This window comes from Piliocolobus tephrosceles, chromosome 16, assembly GCF_002776525.5.
Source record: "Piliocolobus tephrosceles isolate RC106 chromosome 16, ASM277652v3, whole genome shotgun sequence".
NCBI lineage: Eukaryota > Metazoa > Chordata > Mammalia > Primates > Cercopithecidae > Piliocolobus > Piliocolobus tephrosceles.
The window spans coordinates 23513485-23536241 of NC_045449.1; the positions used below are offsets into that span (position 1 = coordinate 23513485).

Genomic DNA, 22757 nt, shown 5'->3' on the forward strand with positions numbered 1-22757 from the left:
GCAGAGACTGCAGTGAGCTGAGATCGCGCTACTACACTCCAGCCTGGGCGACAGAGCAAGACTCAGTCTCAAAAAAGCAAAAACAAAAACAAAAAAAACCATACACACATCTCTTTCCAATTCTCTAGGGACAGGTTTAGTAACCCCTACTATCACTCTGAATAATTGATAAACCAGTTAAACTTGGATAAAATGATTACATTATCACTTAATCAAAAACAAAGACATCAGTTCTTCAAGTTTAATTCTTTGGTGAAGTCATGGTACTGAGCACAAGACAATTAATTCCTTCACCCAGAGAATCATTACAGAAAATCCAGAAATAGGGCTCCAGTCTAACTGGGAAGAGATGATGTGCCTCATACAAAGCACTGGCTCCTGAGAAAACACAGAACAATTAAAACAGCTTATTTGACTAGTCATTTCCTTACTATTTATCTTAGAAAGATCCCCTGTGGTTTATAGCTATGTCACTAAGCCCAGGAGGTAAAGTTTGCCTAGAACCACTTCTGGAACACTGTACTGGATTCCGTTCACAGTGAGGCGGACTGGCAAGGAATACTAGAGACTGAAAAAAGACTTATCCCACAAAGCTTTGGATGGAGAACCACAGCAGCACTGCAATTAATACCTACAGCATTTGCAAAGTTTAAACTTCACTTTTTCTTTAAATTTTGTGGAAATGGGAGTCTCGCTATGTTGCCCAGACTGGTCCTGAACTCCTGGCCTCAGGCGATCTTCCCACCTTGGCCCCTTTAAGTGCTGGGATTACAGGCATGAGCCACCATACTCGGCTTCAACCTTACTCTTGTACTTTCTGTACATAAGGAAAATTATCATTATCATGCCTACCTAAGTAATTCAGTCTTAGTCAATTTAAAAGGGAAGCAAGAGGAACTATAACCTTACCCTCATGTGATACAAGTAAGCAGTGATAGGACAATTTTTTTTTTTTTTCCTGAGATGGAGTCTCACTCTGTCATCCAGGCTGGAGTGCAGTGGTGTGATCTCGGCTCACTGCAACCTCCGCCTCCTGGGTTCAAGCAATTCTCCTGCCTCAGCCTCCTGAGTAGCTGGGACTACAGGCTCGTGCCACCACACCAAGCTAATTTTGTATTTTTTGTAGAGATGGGGTTTCACTATGTTGGCCAGGCTGGTCTCAAACTGCTGACCTCATGATCCACTCGCCTCAGCCTCCCAAAGTGCTGGGATTACAGGCGTGAGCCACTGCACCCGGCGGGGACAAATTCATGAAAACACATTCAAGTATAAAAATGTTCTGAGACATTAACTACTTGATCTAACTGTTCTGGTTGAGTTAATAAAATACTTCACTCTCCAGCCTGGCCAATGTGGTGAAACCCCGTCTCTACTAAAAATACAAACATTAGCTGGGTGTGGTGGTGGACACCTGTAATCCCAGCTACTCAGAAGGCTGAGGCAGAAGAATCTGTTGAACCTGGGAGGTGGAGGTTGCAATGAGCCGAGATCGCACCACTGCACTCCAGCCTGGGTGACAAAGGGAAGACTCCTGTCTCAGAAAAAAAAAAAAAGGAAAATACTTCACTCTTGGTGGAAAGAGTGTGGCTTCAGACGCAGAAAAGTGGGATAAGCCTCACTAAATGAAATTCGTCTAGGGAATTCCTACTTAAAAGACTTCCTGCCTTTGCACCAATATCTACAATGCTTTGTGATTTAGAAAATAACTCAGATAAGTCAACGGTATATTCAGTACCAACATCTTCAAAGGGAGAATTGGAGATGTTCAACAAGCACTACTTCATTTACTACTATTCACAAATCTCTGATTATCAGTTCCTATTCAATGTCTCAAAAAAAAAAAAAATTCAATGAAATGCACAGTCTAGGCAAGTCTGAATCTCACCAACGGCTAAAGAGTCCCTCCTTCTCTCTCCTTTCATCTAAAGTGCAAACCGTTAATTGTTACAACTTGATAAGACTTTAGACTCACCTAATTAAAAAATTCAGTGGTTAGGTTTTACAGTTTAAAAGCCCAATCGCAGGCAAACCAGACAGCACACTTTTCCTATGCCTGAAGTTTCTAATAAACAATTGCAGCTTTATCAAATAAATGAGCTTATCAAATTCTCACTCAACATGTATGTCAACCATCATGGTTAACACCAAGTTCATCCTAGGGGTAGGATGTAAGCCCACGTTTTAAATCAAGAAGTCTACAACTCAGTCCTGGTATACATACCAAACAAACACACTAAAAAAAAAAAAAATGTAAGCAACTGGGAATAACTGGTTACCAACACAACGTATATTCAGGCACAAATTTCTCCTAAGAACAGCAAAGGAAATGTGACCAGAGATATTTTCTCCAGGTGGATTACACCTTATAGGAAGTAAAGGCTAAAAACCACAGACCCTTAGTCACTTCATAATAAAAATTTTAAAGTCAGCAGCAACACTTCCTCTAGGATAATCATTTTTGTCCCTGCAATTTTACAAGCTGGGATGGGGTGCCCTCCTGGGCAAAAGTATCTTGGGAATGGTAATGGGAGCTTCCTACATAACTTCTGACCACAGACTTAATTTGCTCAGTATCAGTCATCTGTCTAGTAAGTGTTCCCAAACCTGCAATTAGTACAAATATATAGTAGACACTACTCCGCAAACCGAGCGATGGAACGTGAATGGAACTGTTAAGAGACCTTCGGTGAAATTTCACATAAAAAAACAAAACAAAAACAAAAACAGAGGGCTAAAAAAGGCAACATAAAAAAACTGGTGGGAACACAGAACAGCCCCCTCTTCCTTTCTCCCGACTGGCTCCTCTCTCAAACCTCTGCCTCAGTCAACTGTTGCAGAACAACAGAACAAGACCCAGTAGAACAAGACGAAATCTGGGTTTGCTGCCGCAGATGTGGGATTTTTGTGGAGGGCAGAGGTGATTTCTGCCGGCAGAAGATGGAGTTTAAACTCTTCTTTGCCGGATTGTTCTGGGCTGAGCCGCTGAGGAGGATCACGCAGCGGGCGATCAACCCACGTCCCTCCCTCTCGGTTGGGTTTCTCCCCTCCCCTAGCGTCCAGTAAAGGGGAAAAAAGCGTACGGCTTTCCAGCTCTCAGTTCCTTAAAAATGCCTTTCCAGTGCCACCGCACACAATCCTCCCCCTGGCAGCAAAGAATTTTGCAGCGAAGGGCTCGCCGATCCGGAGCGGAGAAATGAAATCGGCGCCCAAGGGCAATTTTAATTGTCTAACCCGGCCCGATTTCCTAAGAGGCAGTGGCGCCGGGAGGGAGGAGGGAAGAGGGAGGAGGAAGGAAGGCAGCTCCGACAGGCAACAGGGGGCAAGCGGAGGTAGAGAAAGGGGACCAAAGCGGCGAGATCCCAGCCTGGGCCCCTGAGGAGCTTCTGCAGAAAGGACTCCGGGGCTGTCCCTACCGTTCCCTGGGAGACGTTTGCAAATCATATATGCAGCCAAAATGGCGCTGAGAATAAAAATATAATTTAAAGGCAGGTCGCCATATTGTAAACAGAGAGGCAAAGAAGAGGCGGACTCGAGAGACACCCTCCATGATTTCTTCTACAGCCACAAGCGCCCGGTTGCCGGGGTCTGGACCACGGCAATTCAGGTGGCCGAGGGCTCCACGCACCCACCCCAAGGAGAGCCCGGCCGGGCAGGAGCCCCGAGGGCAGCGGGCGCGCGGGCAGGCAAGCGGCACTGGGCCCGGAGCTCCTCCCCTTCCTCCCCCGCCACTGCCGGCTGTCCCCGGCCGGCTCTGTCCCGGCTCCCCAGCGACTTCCAGTCCCATATGGGGTTCTCTTCACTCCTCCCAACCCCCACCTCGGGGTCCGGACCCACCGCTGCTCCTCCCCCCTAAACTGCCAGAACTCGGCGGACACCTGGGGGCGGGGAGGTGCTCGCCCAGGCAGCTGCAGAAAGTCAGCTAGCGGCTGCAAGCGCCCGTTATTTCGGCAGGCAGGGGCAGGCCGGGTGAAGGAATGCGCAGAGAAGGGTCCCCGGACCTCACCAGCACTGGAGGTGAAAGGCAGCCGGGCAGTGGTCGCAGCACAGGAGATCTCCACCTTCCTTGCAGCTATCGCAGCTGTCGTGGTTGGTGGCCCTGCCGCTTCTCCGGGGCTCCTTCTCAGGCTTCCGACTCCGCTTTTCTGCCTCGTCCGTCTTAGGGGGGGCCAGCAGAGCTTGGATTTGCTGCACACACATACAAACGGCGTGTGTGCACACTCGGAGCTCCCGGGCGGTCCGTTGCCCCCCCGGCGCGGCTTCTCCGTCACCCACCCCTCTCCCCCCTTTTGTCCTTCTTCCTCCCATCCAGGCTGCTCCCAGAACCTCTCAGCCCCCGGAACCAGGGGGAGCCCACCCTAACCGCGTTCCTGCAGCACAACAACGAGAACAGCTTCTTCCAAATGGGGAGGATCAAGGGTAGGGGGATGGGAAGAGGGTGCGCGGTTCCCTTCTTGCCACTTCCTTGTATGGACAGTGGGGGACTCCAAAGCCTGGCTCTGGAGAGGCCCGAAGCCCGGTACCCGGACGTGCTGGGGGAAGCACAAAGGGGCCAACAAGAAGGGGGTGGGGAGGCCTGCTGGTGCAACGAGATGGAGTGGGCTGGCGCCTGGGGAGAGCGAATCGAGGGCGGCGGGTAGGTGAAACTGCTGCAAACGTCCTCGGAGGCTGAGCTCAGCCCCCTAAATTGCAAAGAGGGGAGGGAGAGGCTAAGTGAGGAAGAATCCCCCTCCCTCGGCCCTCTGGGCGCTTCGAGTTTAGGACCGGCTTTGTGGGGTGGAGGGCGGAGGTTCCCTCCCGGCGCTGGGGGAAGGGGATGAGGAGGGCCACTCTTACCTCCATCAGCCCCCCTGATGTGTCCAAGTCGTACACGATCGTCTTGGTCTCCATTTTCTCCCACATTCATCCACCTCCCGGGCTGGGTGCTCTCTGCTCCGGCCCCCCCAACCCCGGGGGGAGGGGGGAGGTGGGGGTAGGGGGCGCTCCTGACCCCGGCCCCGCTTCTTTTTTCCCAACACGGGTCCCGACTTCCTCGCCCTGGCTCCCCCCCACCCCCCGGCCCCCAGTCCCCGGGACGACAGCGTCCTCCTGACGGGCCGCGAGGGGGGAGCAGCCCCTCAGTCCCGGCCCGGCTGCTGGCTGCACAGTGGGTCCCGGCTCCAGGGGTCAGGCCTCGACAGGGCCTAGTCCCACAGGCTAAAGCCGGCACTGGCGACCGCCGGTCCGGCCGGGAAGGCTGGCGGGCGCTGCCATCCCGGGGCTGGGGGTATCGGACGGGGGTGGGGGTAAGAGGTTAGGTGAGGTTGTGGTACGTGAGGTGACTGGGGGGAGGGTGATGGGGGGTGGTCCCCGGGCTCCGCCTCTCGCCGCCGCCGCCGTCTGCGTCCCGGCTGCCGCGCACTTGGCGCAAACTTACCGCGAGCGCCCGCAAAGCCACCCGCGCAGGCGCCCCGGGATCGGCGCTCGCCGCGCGCAACCGCAGTGACAGCCGGCGGCCTGGCTCCCGCGCAGCCGCGGTGAGGGAGTACCCCCCAGCGCGCAGCCGCGCTGGCATTCGTCTGGAGGACCGAAGCCCCACCTTTCTGCCCTGCGCCAGCGCACTGAGACCAAAGGGCGGGACCTGAGGGCTCGCGCAGGCGCTTGGGAAAGCTTGTAGGGGTCAAGGCGCAGCCGCAGGAAGCTAGGGACGCTTCATCCATTGGTGTTTGTGTGCAAACTAAGAAGACTCTGTCCTGCGCAGGCGTGTTGGGAGTGCTCCCCTCCCACTCCATAACACAGACGCCTCCCGCGCAGGCGTATTGTCTTCCGTAGGCCCTCACAAGGAGGCTGCTCCTTTCGCCATTTTGGTAATGGGATATGGGCTATCATGCCCTTGGAGTCCTCAGGCATGAACAGAAAGGAACAAGGTGTGGTGTTGGATGGAGTTGGTCGCCTGTCGGTGACAGCAGTGTTCCTAGGGATGTTGTACTGGACTGTTTGGTTCTAGCATCAGGTGTGGCTGGACCAGGCCACCATATTGGTAAAGAGAAAAGCCATTTGCGACAGAAAATGACGCTTTTGGTGGCGTGTTGGATGACTGTGGTTCCTAATTTTCTCCCGTCCTGACAGTTAATTTTATCAGTTAATTGTATCCTGAGCATCCCTGCCTTGCGTGGTGGTGGCACTGTGGAGAGTTCCGCCTGCCCATTACTACCCTCTCTTCACTGTCCCTGAGATCTGCTCTTCAAGAGGAAGCCTAAAGCGGAGAGTTTGTAATCCTGACAACGCCCAGCTACCTGCGTACCCCGGACTCCAACTCCCAGTGTGCAATGCCAAAGGGTCTAAAGGGCGAACGGGGGTGCATTGCACCCTGGGAGCAAGAATCGCGATAGGTCTGATGGATTGTGGGAGCTGTAGTTCCATGTGCGTGCGATGCACTCTATGGTAGGATAGACCCAGGGAAGAGTCATTTGCCGGCCAGGAAGGGATACTTTTGAGAGCGTCAGTGCTGCATGCCGGGATTTGTAGTCTGAGGGCCCGGCTCGCATTCTGGGCGGGGATTCATGCTCCTTTTCAGGGCGCCAGCTCCTCCCCTTGGTATCGCCGTCAGAGATGGGCGGTTATTGCTGCCTGATGGTGGATGAAGCAGTGGAGAAGAAAACTGCATCGTTGTGCTTGACACTAGGGGTTTAGTTGGAGTTGTTGCTTCGTAGCTGTGCTCGGCCCACTTTTAATGTTAAGGGACACTTAGCATTCTCAGAGTCGTAAAACTAGAAAGGATTTAGAGACCATCTGATTTAATCCCCTCGTTTCTAGATGCTCAGGGAGGAGCAGTGATCTGCCTAGGTCACATAGTGCATTTATGGCAGACCTAAGAATTAGATTTCTTGATTCTCAAGCCAGACACTGTCCATTACACCATGTCGACTGTGTCTAAGGAATTGCTATGCTTTCTTTGGGTACAGTAAGGAGGATGAGTTAGGTAGAGTAGGGATGTCAGTGTACAGAGTCTTAGGTTTCTGTTTTCCTGACTTTTCGCTTTTCTGATGACCCTCTTGGTGCCTGGAAAGAATGATAAAGTCATGGATGGTGGGGTGGAGAATGTCATGTGAACTGGCTGCTCTCTGCTTTCTACCAGCCTGAGCCGACAATAAACTTCAGTGGCTGTGGACCAGAGATGTGGCCCTCAGAGAGGGGAGGGCTGAGCTAGATTGTTTGTATGAAAGAGGCAAGATTTTCTATCTCCTACGGCTATACTTTATGCCACAGGCTCTCAGAGGTTAGAACCTCATGTGCCCTCTCTCTTTGGCTTTTTTTCCTACTGCTCAGGGCCCAGCTGTGCTGCTGTGTCAGCCTGAAGGCATTATGGAACAGATAAGTAAGCCATTGGCGTCCATCCACTGAACAAGGCTTTGCTTTGATCAACACCATCAGTTGCAGCTGATAATAGGAACTATGGGCTAATGAGGGAAATAAGACTTGGCTCTGTTGACAAGAGCCAGGGAAACTTCACACACCTTCCTCTTGGAACTTGGAGGATGAGGTTAGGCCAGTGGGGCCAAGGAATGGTGCCACCTTGGAGAGCTCCCGCCCTGACAGTTCAGGGGGGATTGAGGAGCGAGCCGGTGGGATACAGATGCCTTTGGAAGTGACCTCTTGTGGCTAATCTAGGCACTGCACTCTGCATTGACAAGAGCTTCTCCTTCAAGGTGGCTTGTGCTAGAGCCAGGGGTAGGCAGCATGAGTGGTCAAGACTTCCCTGTTGGAACACTGTAGAAGCAGAAGGTGCTGGTTGCTGCTATTATTTCTTTCATGGATTTTTCTCTACTGGTTTCCGAGCTCCCATAATTTCCTGTTGCCTGCCTCTTGCTGTTACTCTTGGAGAGCAGCGATGCAGGGCACACCTCTCAGCATGGAATGTGCATACTGGGGGGCGATGCTGGGCACTTTCCATCTTGGTAGGTACTGGGGTCCCTAGGGAAGGGGCAAACTTAAGAAGATCCTCCCAGCCACCTTTTTCCGGAACCCATGGTTAGGGCCTTTGCCTAACTTAGGAGCCAAGCCCCTAAGCTGCATTACCACTGCTCCCGACAATCTGTTTTCTAGCGCCAACCCAGATTAGGGCTTCATGTTCTGGGGATCAGTCTCTGTTTCCTATTCCAATTTCCCAAGGCTTGCTTACTCAGAAATAAGGGGAAGGAGAGATGCATCAGGCTTCCTGAGCCTAGTTAGCATTGAGAAGGGCATCAGTGGCATTGAGAAGGGATTTGGGAGTGTGTTAGCCTGTAGTTCTGGACCTGGTAAGAAGGAGGAAATAAGGCATTGGGTGGATGTACAGTGGGGTTCCTGGGCTCCCACATCCCTGCAACATCAGCCATTGGGGCCTCTGATTTTGCCTGCCATCTGTTGCACTGTCCCTTTTGGGACAGGGGACCCTGTTCAACTGCATGTAACAATTTCTTTTAAAATAAAATCTGAGCACTTTGGGTGGCTGAGGTGGGAGGACCACTTGAGCCCAGGAGTTCGGAGACCAGCCTGGGCAACATAGTAAGACCCTGTCTCTACAATAATTTTTTTTTTTTTTTTTTTTGATAAGACGGAGGAGTCTCGCTCTGTCGCCCAGGCTGGAGTGCAGTGGCGCGATCTCGGCTCACTGCAAGCTCCGCCTCCCGGGTTTACGCCATTCTCCTGCCTCAACCTCCCGAGTAGCTGGGACTACAGGCGCCCGCCATCTCGCCCGGCTAGTTTTTTGTATTTTTTAGTAGAGACGGTGTTTCACCGTGTTAGCCAGGATGGTCTCGATCTCCTGACCTCGTGATCCGCCCGTCTCGGCCTCCCAAAGTGCTGGGATTACAGGCTTGAGCCACCGCGCCCGGCCAATTTTTTTTTTTAAATTAGCCATGTGTGGTGGTCTGCACCTGTAGTCTTAACTATTCAGGAGGCTGAAGTGGATCAGTTGAACCTTGGAGGTCAAGGCTGCAGTGAACCATGAGCCAGCCACTGCACTCCACCCTGGATGACAGAGTGAGACCCTATCTCAAAAACAGTAGTAATAAAAATCTGAGGATGACTGGTTGGTGGGTCTATCATGCCTTCTGGTCCTGAAGTCCATATCCCATTTATCTCCCACCTCCTGTCCCTCCAAGAAAGCATCATTCACCTGGCCATTGCTTTTTTTTTTTTTTTTTTTTTCCAAAAACACCATTTTAGTAAGGAAACAACAGAAATAGAAGATTGTTCTCTGGCTGGAGGCCAGACCCCATATAATACATTACATGTACAAAGTGGTTTTCAGCTAGCTCCTGGGTGTCTCTCTGGGGCTCTCCTACCACCTGTTTCATGCCAAATTCCTGCATCCTTGGACCTCTGCTCCTCTCCAGAATATGCCCAGCCCCTCCCCTTATCCCATAACACAGTGGCCAAGAGGAGAGCCTGACAAGTGGCTGGAATTGGAGGAGGGACTATTGGGATGAAGATGTTTGTAATAGCCAAATAAACATCGGAGGAAAGTCTCCCTCTCCTCAGGGTATAGGGCGGTCATGGAGAATGGGGTGTCCTGCTTTGGTGTGGAGCATGAGTGCCCAGGGAAGCCCAACCTGACATGGGGGTAGGGTCCCCCTGAACCCCTTAGGATCTCCTAGAATTACTGCCTCCACTGGGACAGGGCAGGAGGCGGAACTGTCCAGAACTTTAGAGAACTAGAGACCTCCCAAGAGACTGATGTTGGCATGCCAGGACTACCCAGAGGTCATCATTGAGAGGAGTTTTGGCCATTGGTGATGGCCCTGTGAGGAGCACCCTGGTGCAGTTTCCACCATGGTCAAGTCGACCCTGCTGCAGGTTGCTATGCCAGGGCAGGATGGTGGTCATATGGAGAAAGGTACTCCTGCTCTGCTTGTGTGTTCCAGGCTGGTCCAGGGCATGACAAGGCTCAGGATGCTAGCTGTTGTTGCTTGTGCTCCAGCTGTGTTCTGTCCACAGGTAGATGCCCCATGACATGGGCCCAAAGAAGGGCCCCTAGTGGGCAATGACACCAAGAAAATAGGCCATGGTGGGCATTGCAGGCAGGGAAGGGCACAACTTCTTGAGGGATTGGTGGCATCTCCTCCCAGGTGGTATGTACAGGAGGTGGAGGGACAGCAGGAAACAAGGAGCCTTGCTGCTGGACTGTGGTGCAGGTCTGAGTTGGCTTCCCTAGGCTGTCCCCACCTAGATGGAAACTTCATATTCTCTCGTCTCCTGCAAAGGAAAGAGACTGCTGGGAGTTGGAAACTTGTATTAGGTTTGCCAGGCCATAATTCACCTTCCCTAGGAAAAGGAAAAAAAGTGAGAGGGCTTGGCAGGACCCTCAGGGTTATCTGCCCAAAGAAGCAAAGAACTGGGTCTTGGATAAGGTGGCAAGGTTGGCATGGTTACTTACTCCAGTCTCGTAAGTTGGATTGTCAAACGCTGACTCTACGGTAATGCGGTTGTAGGGGCGGGGGCGTGTGCGGGGCAGCTGCAAGGAGCTTTTTCCCTGGAGCCTGTGGGGCAGAGAAGCCTGTGAGTCAGGAGCACTGGTTAGGAGTGAAGTATGCAGGTATGCAGAGCAGAAAGAGAAGCCAGACTCACCTGGTGAAGTAGAAGTATACACCTCCTACCAACACCACCATCGCCACCAGTGGCAAGAAGATGGCAGCTGCAATGTGGGCAGCATCCAGGGTGCTGGAGGCAGCAGGCGCCTTGGCAACTGAAGACACAGAGGGTGGGACTGGAGCAGAGGTCTCTGTCACCTGGATCCCATATTCTCTCACCTCTGCCCAAGGGCATCTGGCTACCAGCTCCCTCTAGCTGACTGGGTGCAGGGAAACTTTTTACCCTGCTAGGCCCAAACCCCTCTCTTTCTCTGCCCTCCATCCTTGGGAAGCCCATGACCTGGGAGCTGTGAGAACCAGGACCAGGGAGACCACTTATGTGGCCCTCAAGGGTGGAGACTCACCATCCAGGCTGCGGCTGTTGTAGAACCCATCCAGAGAGGCTGGAACAAAAGGGGAGGGCCAAGGGCAGTGGGTGAGCCCAATGGCCCAAACCACTAAGGCAGGGAGCAGAGGTAGTGGGATGATCATAGGAAGGATTTGTCCAAGGAGAGCCCACTCCAGCATTTGTCTTGGTGATGCCAGATCAGAAGGATCTGGCAGAGACTGGGGAGACCAAGGGTCTATTCTATTACTATGAAGGTGGCATGGGCAGGTGGTTCTGGTTCTCAACCTTGGACATCTTTGTCAGAGCAGCTCTATGGGCCAGGGAGGGTTTTGAGGAGTGACAGGGCACTCACCAGCCCTACAGATGGGTGGTGGGTCGCTCCAATGCGAGGGGTGCCCAGGCACACACTTGATGCTGGCCTGGCCTTTCAGCACATAGCCAGGGGCACAAGAGAAGTGGATGGTGGCCCCTGCTGGGTGTAGCCGCTTCTCAGGACTTCGGGCACCATTCTCAGGGGCACTGAGACCATGGCATGGCTTGAGCTGTTCCACTGCAAAGCAGGCAGAGCACAGTGAGGGTGTCATGCCCTTGGCCTCCAAGGCAGCATCTTTTATCTCCAACTAGAGGTTTTCCCTCCTACTCAACTGACACTTACAGAGACATTTAGGGGCCCGGTCACTCCACTTGGGGCTGCCAGCCTGGCGATCATGGCAGGTGAGGATGGAGGTGCCCGTCAGCACAAAACCCTGGTCACAGATATATTGCACGGTGGCCCCCACAGGAAACTTGGGGCTGGATATGAGGCGTCGGCTGTGCTCCACATCTCCGGGGTCATGGCAGGAAGTCACTATGGGTAGGGGATGATGGGGAGAAGAACCCCAAGGAGAACTAAGCAGAGGCCAGTCCACCTTGGCTTTGTTCCAGGCCAGCTAACTTCTTCATGTCATATAGATCTACCCCCTATGTGTCTGTCCCTACCATTGTGCTGGTGTGTCCCCACCATTTGTCCCCTTTCCATCTATTAGGTTCGATAAACACTGATTGGCCATCTACCAGGAATGAAATACTTAGAGTATTTGGCTGGTAACACCATGAAAAGGTATCATCCCCATTTCACAGATGAGGAAACTGAGGCTATAAGAGGTAAAGGTGCCGGGCGCGGTGGCTCAAGCCTGTAATCTCAGCACTTTGGGAGGCCGAGACGGGCGGATCACGAGGTCAGGAGATCGAGACCATCCTGGCTAACACGGTGAAACCCCGTCTCTACTAAAAAATACAAAAAACTAGCCGGGCGAGGTGGCGGGCGCCTGTAGTCCCAGCTACTCGGGAGGCTGAGGCAGGAGAATGGCGTAAACCCGGGAGGCGGAACTTGCAGTGAGCAGAGATCCGGCCACTGCACTCCAGCCTGGGTGACAGAGCAAGACTCCGTCTCAAAAAAAAAAAAAAAAAAAAAAAAAAAAGAGGTAAAGGAACTTTGAGGATACTAGCTAATAACAGCTACAGTCTGGTTCAGAATCCAGGAGAGAGGTGTGGAGGTTGCGTTGGGAAGGGGAGCATGGGGAACGGATATACTCACCCCTCTGGCATGAGGGCAGATCCTCACTCCAAGTCAGGTCCCACTGGCACATGAGGACACTGGATCCCACCACCTGGTAGCCAGGGTAGCACTGGTAAGTGACCACAGTGCCGTGCACTAGCTCAGGCTGTGATGGGCTCTTCCAGCCATTGGGGATCTCAGGCAGCTCCGGACATGTGTCATTGCGGGGCACCTCTGGGGGCACAGAGGCACAAGATGCAGGTCCTCGGCCAGCACCAAAGTGACTGTGCCCTCATCTTGAGGGCACTCTGGCTCCTTCTAGTTTGTCCTGGACCTAGACTGTCCTGAGCGGGCTTAGGGATCCATTCCTCTGTTCTCAAGGGCCCCTCCTTGACTGCCTCTGACATGGCTCTGTCTCCTAGATTCCAGGGTTAGCATTTAAGCTTTGGCCTTACTTCCAAAAGCACCCTGACCAGTTCCTTACGCCTGAGAGACGGGGCCAGGCAGGGTGAGGGAAATTGTCACTTCTATGAAAGATTGTCAGAAAGAAGCCAGCACCTTTCCTTAGTTCCCCCATTTTTGTTTGAAAGTTGTTCTGGCCAGGTGCAGTGGCTCACACCTGTAATCCCAGCACTTTGGGAGGCTGAGGTGGGCAGATCACTTGAGGTCAGGAGTTTGAGACCAGCCTGGCCAACATGGCGAAACCCTGTCTCCATTAAAAATACAAAAATTAGCCAGGCATGGTGGCATGCACCTATAATCCCAGCTACTCAAGAGGATGAGGCACGAGAATCACTTGAGCCCAGGAGGTGAGCAGAGATTGCACCATGGCCTGGGTGACAGAGGGAAACTGTCCCCCCCACCAAAAAAAAGGAAGAAAAAGGAAGTTGTTCTGCTGCCTACCCAAACCCCTCTTGCCACTTCAGAATTCTGGCTCCCTTCAGGGCAGATGGAGAACAGGACTAGCTTCCTCTGGGTGATCCCTGGTGCTTTTCCAGCTTCCTCTTGTCTGAGAGAGCATTCAGGCACCTCACTGCCCTGGCCTCTTTGACTTGCCATGGCTTGCTGTCTGCACTCTGAGTGGGGTAGGGACAAGCTCACCAAAGAAGTGGATGACGAAGCCCTGCTGGTAGCCCAGCACTGAGGTCCCGGGGTCCGACTGGAACTGAATGGTGACATCAGCCATGGAGGTAAAGAGCTTGAAGTGGCTATGGGGCCCTGAGTACTGGCCCAGGACCCGGGCTGTCAGGTCATCCCCATCATAGAAGGTAAGTACATCACCAGGGCCTATGCGCAGCCTGTGGAGGAGGAGCGTCAGGGCAGAGCCGGCTCAGGGGCCCGAGGATGGGCTGGACAAGGGATATCCCCAGACCTCAGGAGTTGGCTCGGCCTGACCCGGTAGGCACTCACACTCGGACGTCTAGCATGATGCGCTTGTCCTCTTCCACGTGCACACCCCAGATGCAATCCTGCCCACGACCGTAGGGCTCTGGCCAGTTGGGAGAGAGCACCACACCAGCTGAGTCTGTGATCTCCCCGCTGCACACGGCTGGAAGGCAAGGGAGGTCCAGAAGGGTCTTTTCCAGCTTACCACGGTGTTGCTTACCATCTGCCCACAGGAGTGCCCACCAGTTGCTGGGATCCCCCACCTCCTCCTTGGAGGAAGCCTGAACCATGCATATCACAGGGCCTCTGTGGCCCCAGGCTCTGTGGCTGTTCCCTTGGTACCCACCCTGCTTTTTGCCCAGCAGGCCCATCCACTGGTGCCTACTGACCTCGGCAGGCTGGCTCTGTCTCATTCCACTGGGGGTCGTGGGGGTCAACACACTCGATGATGATGGAGCCCTGCTCCAGGGTGTAGCCAGGGTCGCAGCTGAACTCCACAGTCGTACCCACAGGGTAGGTGGGTGCGCTACTGCTGAAGTTGCCGTATTTGACAAAGGGCTCATAGCAATGGCCCTGTTGGAAGGCTGTAAACCACAGGGCCCAGCCCAGCTCAGCCTTGACTGGTATTAAACACAGTGGGCAAGAATCTCCCTACTTCCCTCCCCAGAGCCTTTCTTTTCCTGGGTACGAATGACAAATATATGTCCTGGGGTTGGAGCAGGAAGGTGACGGAGGAGGAACGGCCAAGAGCATCCATCCCTGTTATGCTCAGGAGGCCATCTTGATCACCATGCTGTTCCCAGTGCCTGGTTTTGTGCTTAGTACACAGAAGGTACTCCATACATGTTTTTTGAATGAATTAATCAATGCATGCATGCATAAATGGTTCTAGAATGTCTACAGCAATTCTTTCTTAAGGGTTGAGCCTTTTTTGCTTTTCAGAATCTGGAGAATTTATTCCCTTGGACCACAGGGACTGGGTCCAGGCAGAGGTTTCCTGCAAAGCTGGGGTAGGGATCCTGGACCCAAAGAGAGGGGCAGGAAAAGGGGGCCTAAGTACCGAGTGAGCAGGGGCTGACTTGGAAGGAGTGACAGCATGGAGGCAGAGAGGGGTAGGGTGTGGGAGAAAGACCCTAGGCCCGAGCCCATCCCCCTGGACCCCCCACCCCCAGTGAGGCCCCAGCAGGCTCACCCTCATAGCGCAGGGCCATGCCTGCAGCTGCCCCGCTGCTGTCAGTACTGAGCTCGACAAAGAAGTGTTTGCCAGAGCTGAGCAGGCCCTCAATGGGCAGGTATTCCACCTCATAGGAATCATACACCGGTGGGGCCTCCACGTTGTCCCCATTGCGAATGATGAGCCTGAACCAGGAGAGTGGCAGCTATGTAGGCTGGTGGCTGACCCAGAGGGGGTGTGGCCCCAGGCTTGGGTAGTGTCCCTCCAGCAGGGTATTACCAGGCCAGGCACTCCCATTCCACTAGGACAGCCCCTCACCTGTCATCATCCTCTGCCAGGGAAACCTTCTCAAAGTGCAGGTGTAGACGCTGGCCCTCAGGAGCCTCAAGCAGCCAGTGACAGGTGAGGTTGTTGCTGTAGTTGCCCGGGAAGCCTGGAGAGACTATGCGGCCGGTGGTAGCGTTGCGGATCACTCCGCCGCAGGCAGCTGTAAGACCAGGACAGGACGTCGCCCAGGCCCCTGCCTGAACCCAGGCAGCCTAACATGCATTCCTCCCTTTCCCAGCTCTGTCTCCTCTGCTTGGAGCAGCGGGGACCTTGCCTCCCTGCCATTTTTGCTCTCATGGTCCTGAAGATAACCTTTTAGCCCTGTGAACCTGCATCTCCAGGCATCTTGAGCTCCAGAATCCTGCCGCCTAACCTTTCACACCCCTGGGGCTCACCAGGGCATCTCTCTTGACTGTGGGTAGATGTGTCACTGCCTGCTTGTGTGCCCAGGTAAGTCACTTTCCCTCTCTGCTGACTTCTCTAGAAGGCCGACTCTCCCCAGGTGGACTTCATTAAAGCCCTTACTGTGGGCTTCAACTTTCTTGGAGTTAAAGCTGAAAATAGCATTCAAGCCCTTTATGAATCCAACTCTCTCTAGACTCTGCTTCAGTCCCCTCTCCCCACATACCCTCTCCGTCAGGCACACTTCACTGTGTCCTCACTATCTCATGCTATTTCATGCCTCCACACCTCTGCATATGCTGTTCTAGGAATCCACCCCACTTTCCCAAACTAATATTTCTGAAATCCTTCCATCCTATCTCCTTGGGAAGCCTTGCTTGTCTCCTCCCTCATCTTGGAGTAGCCTTCTGTCCCTCAGGCCCCTCCACCACTCTGCCTTTACTCCTGTTGTAGCATCCTCTGCACTGAGCTGCTTGCTGGCCTCCCCGCTAGATCCTTGAGGGCTGAGAATGCATCTGTGTTATTCATCTCCGGTTGTGCCTGGCACCCAGGAAGAATTTATAGAATGAAATAAGATTGATGGCTGGGTACGGTGGCTCAAGCCTGTAATCCCAGCACTTTGGGAAGCCGAGGCAAGCACTTTGGATCACCTGAGGTCAAGAGTTCGAGATCAGACTGGCCAACATGGTAAAACCCCATCTCTACTAAAAATACAAAAAAATTATCTGGGTGTGGTGGCATGCACTTGCAACCCCAGCTACTCTGGAGAGTGAGACAGGAGAATCACTTGAACCCGGGAGGCAGAGGTTGCAGTGAGCGGAGATTGTGCCACTGCACTCCAGCCTGGGTGACAAAGGGAGACTCCATCTAAAAAAAAAAAAAAATTCAAAAGCCTAAGCCCATACCCACTAAAAAGAAAAGCCCAAGTTGCCTTTCATACTGCAAATGAACACTGCGTCTTCCCTTCTCCAACAAATCCCCTTTCATTGGCGGCAATCCCAGAGCTGATCACTCAGGACCAGACCTGGGAGCTCCCTTTCCCTTTCCCCAGTTCCCATCAGTTTCTGGAACCTCCCTCCTCTTCTTTCCCCAAATCACAATATAAGTTCAAACTGTCTTGCCTGGCTGGCCTCCCAGCCATCTCCTGAGGCATTCTAAGCCCCTCCCTTCTCTCATAAGCTTCAACAGCTCCTCAGCCTGTATTTTACCCTGACACTCAAGGCCCTCCCATTGCCTTTGCCACATGTCTCAGGCTTCAGCCAAACCTGGCTGTCTTCTGTGTCCCTAAACACCCTCACCTTCCTGCCTCTATGTCCCTGCCCACGTTGTTCCCTCCATCTAAATGTCAAACCTGCAGTGCCACCTTCCCTAGGAAGGCCTCCTAAATGTCCAGCTAAGAATGATTGTGCCCTTGCCTACCAGGTCACTCATGTCTTTTCATTGGTGCTTTTTACTTCTTGCCCTGGAAATTGGTGACCTCTGTGCTTTCTCCTTTCCCCCTTTCCTGGAAATGTGGGTTCTTTGAGGGCACAGTCCCTGTTTAATTCAGCTCTGTATACCTATGGTGCCTTCATCTAGTAGATGCTCAGTAAGTGCAGGTTGGATGAATGCCACTGAGGTGCGTGGCCATTTTCTGGCTTCCTTATGAAGAGCAAATGAAAGTGGCAGACAGCAATAGAGAGCAGGGAGGAGCCCCCACCTCACTTCTCTGCTCGGCACTGAGCCCTTTCGCCTGGGGACACTCACCGATGCAGACGGGCTCCTTTGAATCCCAGAAGGGCTGGGTGGCATTGAGACAGGTGAGACGCCTGGCGCCCTTCAGCTGATAGCCAGTGGCACAATGGAAGCGGGCACTACCCCCTGGGTGGAGGCTGGTGACAGTCACATCTCCATAAGCTGGGCGATGGGGAAAGTGGCAGCTCAGGAGATAGGCTGCAAACAGAGAATGGGCGACACTGTGTACGTGTGCAGGGTGGGGGCGGGAGCTAGGCCATTGGTGGGGGGAGGTCTGCCTCAATCTGCTTGGAGGTGTCATTTGGGGCCAGAGGAAGCACTAGGAGTTCCAAAACGACTCCAATCTCCTCCCTAGAAGGTGTCAATGATATTTCCGGCAGCCTGGGCTGGTTAGTGGAGCAGACACAGAGCTGGAAATTAGAAGGGTTAGGTTCTGGCTCAAACTTTGTGACACTTTAGGCAGGTTATTTAATCTTTTTGTGTGTGTTTCCTCATTTGTTAAATGAGGTTTAAAATCCCAGCCCACCCACAGGGTTACAGTGAGAATAAATGGGATAGTATTTTATCTAGCTTGGTATCCCTGGTACCCAGCTGATAATATATCTTCAAGATATGCTTATTGAATGACTCTAGACATGAAAGCACTCGAAATAGTGAAAAACCTATACTGATGTAAAGTGTTGATACTGTTTTTCCTTTAGGGAATAAATATGAATTGCAGCAGCAAAGACTGAAGTCAGACGGTAAAGGCTTTCCCAGTATTCACTGAGAAATGCTAAAAAGCTTGATGCCAATGGCTGTGGACTTCTTTTAAAAACAGAATGGTGGCTGGGCCGGTGTCTCATGCCTGTAATTGCAGCACTTTGGGAGGCTGAGGCAGGTGAATCACCTGAGGTCGGGAGTTCGAGACCAGCCTGACCAACATGGATAAACCCCGTCTCTACTGAAAATGCAAAATTAGCAGGACATGCTGGCACATGCCTGTAATCCCAGCTACTTGGGAGGCTGAGGCAGGAGAATTGCTTGAACCCGGAGGTGGAGGTTGTGGTGAGCTGAGATTGTGCCATTACGTTCCAGCCTGGGCAACAAGAGCAAAACTCCATCTCAAAACAAACAGCTGGGAGCGGTGGCTCAAGCCTGTAATCCCAGCACTTTGGGAGGCCAAGGCGGGCGAATCACCTGAGGTCAGGAGTTCGAGACCAGCCTGGCCAACATGAAGAAATCCCATCTCTACTAAAAATAAAAAAAATTAGCTGGGCGTGATGGCAGGAGTCTGTAATCCCAGCTACACGGGAGGCTGAGGCAGGAGAATCGCTTGAACCCTGCAGGCAGAGGTTGCAGTGAGCCGCGGTCGTGCCGTTGTGCTCCAGCCTGGGGGACAAGGGCGAGACTTCGTCTCAAAAAAACAAACTTACAAACAAACAAAATCCAGAATGGTGGTAGGCTGGGGCAAGGTGGGAGGGTTGCTTAAGGCCAGGAGTTTGAGACCAGCCTAGGCAACATAGTGAGGTATCCCCATCTCTATAAATTTTTTTTTTTTAATAGCCAGGCATGGTGATATGTACCTGTAGTCTTAGCTACTCAGGAGGCTGAAGTGGGATCGCTTGAGCCTAGGAGTTTAAGGCTGCAGTGAACTATGATTGCACCACTGTGCTCCAGCCTAGGTGACAGAGTGCGTCCCTGTTTCGAAAAACAACATCAAACAAGAAAAAGATGAGGACGAGGGTAGGGAGGCAGTGCACTGCCTTCATTGAAGTTGCAGGAAGAACAAGTTGTCCTGGGAAACCTGGTCGCTTTGGAATTGTCATACCAAATTTGACCAAATGGTGGCAGCAAATCCTACAAAACAACCTGGCATATCCGGATCCTGGGGTCAAGCTGGGGTGGTAGCTAAAAGGCTCAACCCCATGCAGTGGCTCACTCCTGTAATCCCAGCACTTTGGGAGGCTGAGGCGGACGGATGGTCCGAGGTCAGGAGTTCAAGACCAGCGTGGCCAACATGGCAAAACCCCATCTCTACTAAAAAAAAAAATACAAAAATATTAGCTGGGCACGGTGGCAGGAGCCTTGGGAGGCCGAGGCAGGAGAATCGCTTGCACCTGGGAGGCAGAGGTTGCAGTGAGTCGATATCGTGCCACTGTACTCCAGCCTGAGCGACAGAGTGAGACTCCATGTCTCAAAAAATAAAATAAAATAAAATAAAATAAAATAAAAGTGAAGATCCGGCCGGGCGCAGTGGCTCATGCCTATAATCCCAGCACTTTGGGAGGCCAAGGTGTGTGGATCACAAAGTCAGGAGTTCAAGACCAGCCTGGCCAACATGGTAAAACCCCATCTCTACTGAAAATGCAAAAAAAATGGATCTGGGCGTGGCGGCACCTGCATGTAGTCCCAGTTACTTGGGAGGCTGAGGCAGGAGAATTGCTTGGACCCAGGAGGCAGAGGTTGCAGTAAGTGGAGATTGTGCTACTGCACTCCAGCCTGGGTGACAGAGCGAGACTCTTTCTCAAAAAAAAGTGAATATCCTGGCTTGCGTCTGAGAGGTGAGAGCAAAGGCCTGGAGGGGTCAAGGAGAGGCAAGAGGCTTGTGCTACAGAGCCTGATAACCCTTGGGGTGGTCAGAAAAGTGAGGATTGTCTAGACTGAAGAACTTGGGTCTTGGGGTAGGGGGCAACCCCACTGATGGTATCAGGTAAATGGGAGGAGAGGTCCATGCAAGGCCTCTGTTCCTGGGTGCCTTTGTGTGAATAGAAAAATGGGCCCTCTTTCCTCCCCCCATTAAAAAGAAAAAGAAAAAGGGGCTGTCTCTAGGCAGATCAGGGTCCATAAATTTGAGTTTTATGACTTTCACCTGTCCTGTTACTATATCTGTGAAAGTGGGAGGAGAATTCCGCCTCTTCTGTCTCTCACGGGGCTCTGGAAAGAATGGTCAGTAAGTGGCTAGTTGTGCTTGGCAGGTAGTACAGGGCAGTGCTCAGCAGGTGGGCTGTGGGTCAGACTGCCTGGGTTTGAATGCAGGCTTCTTCCCTATGTGCTGTGCCACCGTGGGCAAGTTACCTAAATTCTCTCTGCCTCAGTTGCCTCATTTATCCACCCATTTTCAGTATTACATCCAAGGTTGTGGAGGTTAAGTGAGAAGACATATGTGCAGTTCCTGAACAAATGCCTAAGACATCAGCCTGCTGTTATTGTTTGTAATCTTGATTAATAATAGCACCTCACATCTGTATGTACCTTCCAGATTCTAAAATGCCTCCACACTCTTCTTGATGTCTACAATATGCTTGGGAGGAAGGCAGGCAAGGTAGGGGCTATTAGCCCGTTTTCAGATGAAGAGAACAGGTTCAGAGAGACCCTGTGTCCTCATCACACAGCAAGGAAGCACTAGACCAGGAACTTGAAACTCCTGGGCTCTGGAGCCTTCTTGCTTTCCACCGCCACCCCAGCTGCGTCCCCATTTGAAGTAGAAACTTGGGTTCAGGAGTCAGAGAAATCTGAGAGTAACAGACAAGCCTGCTGTGGGTGGTTGTCCAGGGCAGCCACTCACAGTGACCTGGGGAGAGATCCCAGGCCAGGATGGGATGGGGAAAGGGGTGGGGGGCACCACGCCCAGAGTAGGGGAGGTTAAGAGGTTAACTGACGCCTAGTGGGGTCTAGACCATGAGCCCGACTCAGGCCCAGCATTTCCCCCTACATCTTCCCCCTTGAGTTCTTATCACAACTCTAGTAAGGGAGGGCCCTCATTTCACAGATGAGGAAACTGGCCTGGAATGGGGTGAGGGTAGGAGGCTGGGGGCAGACAATGAAGCCACCAGACTCCATAGTAGTTAAAGTACCACTTCCCAAGATGAGCTTCCTCCTGTTGCCATGACAACCGTTCCCGGGGAGCCTGCACCACTGCAATCTGTTGAGTTATTTTCTCACTGGAGTCTTTCTGGAGCCAAGTCCAGTGCCAGGAATGCTGGGGATGGAGGAGGGGAATGTCTGTCAGGGCCGTCTGCCTCCCCACCCTGCCTGAGGCTGTGGGAAGGGAGTTGGAACTTGGTCCTGCGATGAGGCCCTTGTGAGGGCTCATCCTTGGGACCTCCAACATCAGCTTGGACAGCTCCAGCACAGGTATGGGTACTAGGCCCCTCACCCCCTCTTCTGGCACCCTCTTTCTGTAGCCCACAGAGATTGGCGTGTGAGCACACGTTCCTCCTGTTCCCATCTCTGGGATCAGGGCTAATTACAGCCTATAATTAGGGGAATTACACTCATTAAGGCAAGAGCTGATCATTGACAAAAACTGGGCTGACGAGGGAGGGCTTCTGGGAGCTGAGAAGGAGGCAGGACCAGGCCAGCTCTCCCAATCCTTCCTTGGAGGTTGCTCCCCCTTGCTGGGCCTCCAGCTCACTGCCGTTCAGCCACCTTTGTCTGGCCCGACAGAGAGGAGGTCCAGAGTTTTATGCAAAGGAATTTGCAGCAAGAGAGAAGGTTACCATGGCGTGAAATTATGCCTGCTGCCAGGGAGGATTGATGAGCCATTAGGGAGGCTAGCTGGGCCGCCTAGACGTTTCACCCTTGCCTCAGCTGGGCCCTTGCCTCTGCCAAGCCACTCTACAGCCCCATCCACTTCCAGGCTCCCTGCTGCTATGCCAGACTGCTCCCTTAGTTTGGGTGGAGGGCTGAAGGTGGGGTGAGTGCTCCTTGGGTGGGGTTCCAAGCAGTCCCATCTCCAGAGTGCTGGCTCTTCTGCCTGGCTGTGGTCCCCTGCAGGGCCACAGAAGTGGTCCATGACAATGCAAGACAATCCCGTGATTGTTCACACCAATTATTTCCCTATTAGTTCTCCCTAGTCTCAACTAGTTAACCCATGCAAAGGATCAAGCTGACTTTGTGCTCGGAGAGGGGGATGGGTAGGAGGGACACAACTGAGAGAGCTTCGAAGTCCTGAGCCCCTTTTCCTCCATTTCCCATCCTGCCAGTCATGTAATACTGGTTTCCTTAATGGAGCATGTGCTAAGCACTTGATGTGTACCATTTTGCTTAATCCTAACCATGACTTTGTGGGGTAGGTGTTTTGTTTTCATATTACAGCAGAAGGGTCAGAGAGGTCAAATGAGCTGTCCAAGGTCAGTAGCCAGTGAGGAGATTCAAACACAGGTCTGCCCATTGCCTGAGTCTGTGATTTTTTTCATTACATCGTGCTGCTCCCTTATTTCCAGAGGTGTTCTGAGCTGATTGGGGCATGGGCCAGGTCAAGGTGGGTGAGGCAGT

At 52.7% G+C, this 22757-nt stretch overlaps 2 protein-coding genes across 3 annotated transcripts in view; both read right to left on the reverse strand.

The window, feature by feature from the left end:
* Positions 1–5718, reverse strand: part of LOC113219736 (PHD finger protein 12-like) — a 32468-nt gene extending 26750 nt beyond the window's left edge. Inside the window, exons 1-2 of one of the 2 annotated variants that reach the window (XM_026447105.2) lie at positions 4834–5718; positions 4004–4185 (exon numbers count right to left, since the gene is read on the reverse strand). In XM_026447105.2, the coding sequence (XP_026302890.1) occupies positions 4004–4185; positions 4834–4899 (248 nt within the window). In that variant the 5' untranslated portion in view covers positions 4900–5718. Of the gene's footprint in view, positions 1–3413; positions 3800–4003; positions 4186–4833 lie in introns of those variants that run through there. The other variant, XM_026447104.2, reaches the window with a different exon arrangement.
* Positions 5719–9147: 3429 nt separating this feature from the next.
* The window catches only part of SEZ6 (seizure related 6 homolog), a 49644-nt gene continuing 36034 nt past the window's right edge, over positions 9148–22757 (reverse strand). Inside the window, exons 5-17 of the mRNA XM_023183895.2 lie at positions 17511–17696; positions 15354–15522; positions 15054–15220; positions 14251–14445; positions 13886–14024; positions 13577–13773; positions 12515–12709; positions 11594–11785; positions 11291–11488; positions 10955–10993; positions 10588–10705; positions 10397–10499; positions 9148–10231 (exon numbers count right to left, since the gene is read on the reverse strand). Of these exons, the coding sequence (XP_023039663.1) occupies positions 10199–10231; positions 10397–10499; positions 10588–10705; positions 10955–10993; positions 11291–11488; positions 11594–11785; positions 12515–12709; positions 13577–13773; positions 13886–14024; positions 14251–14445; positions 15054–15220; positions 15354–15522; positions 17511–17696 (1931 nt within the window). The 3' untranslated portion in view covers positions 9148–10198. The remainder of the gene's footprint in view (positions 10232–10396; positions 10500–10587; positions 10706–10954; positions 10994–11290; positions 11489–11593; positions 11786–12514; positions 12710–13576; positions 13774–13885; positions 14025–14250; positions 14446–15053; positions 15221–15353; positions 15523–17510; positions 17697–22757) is intronic.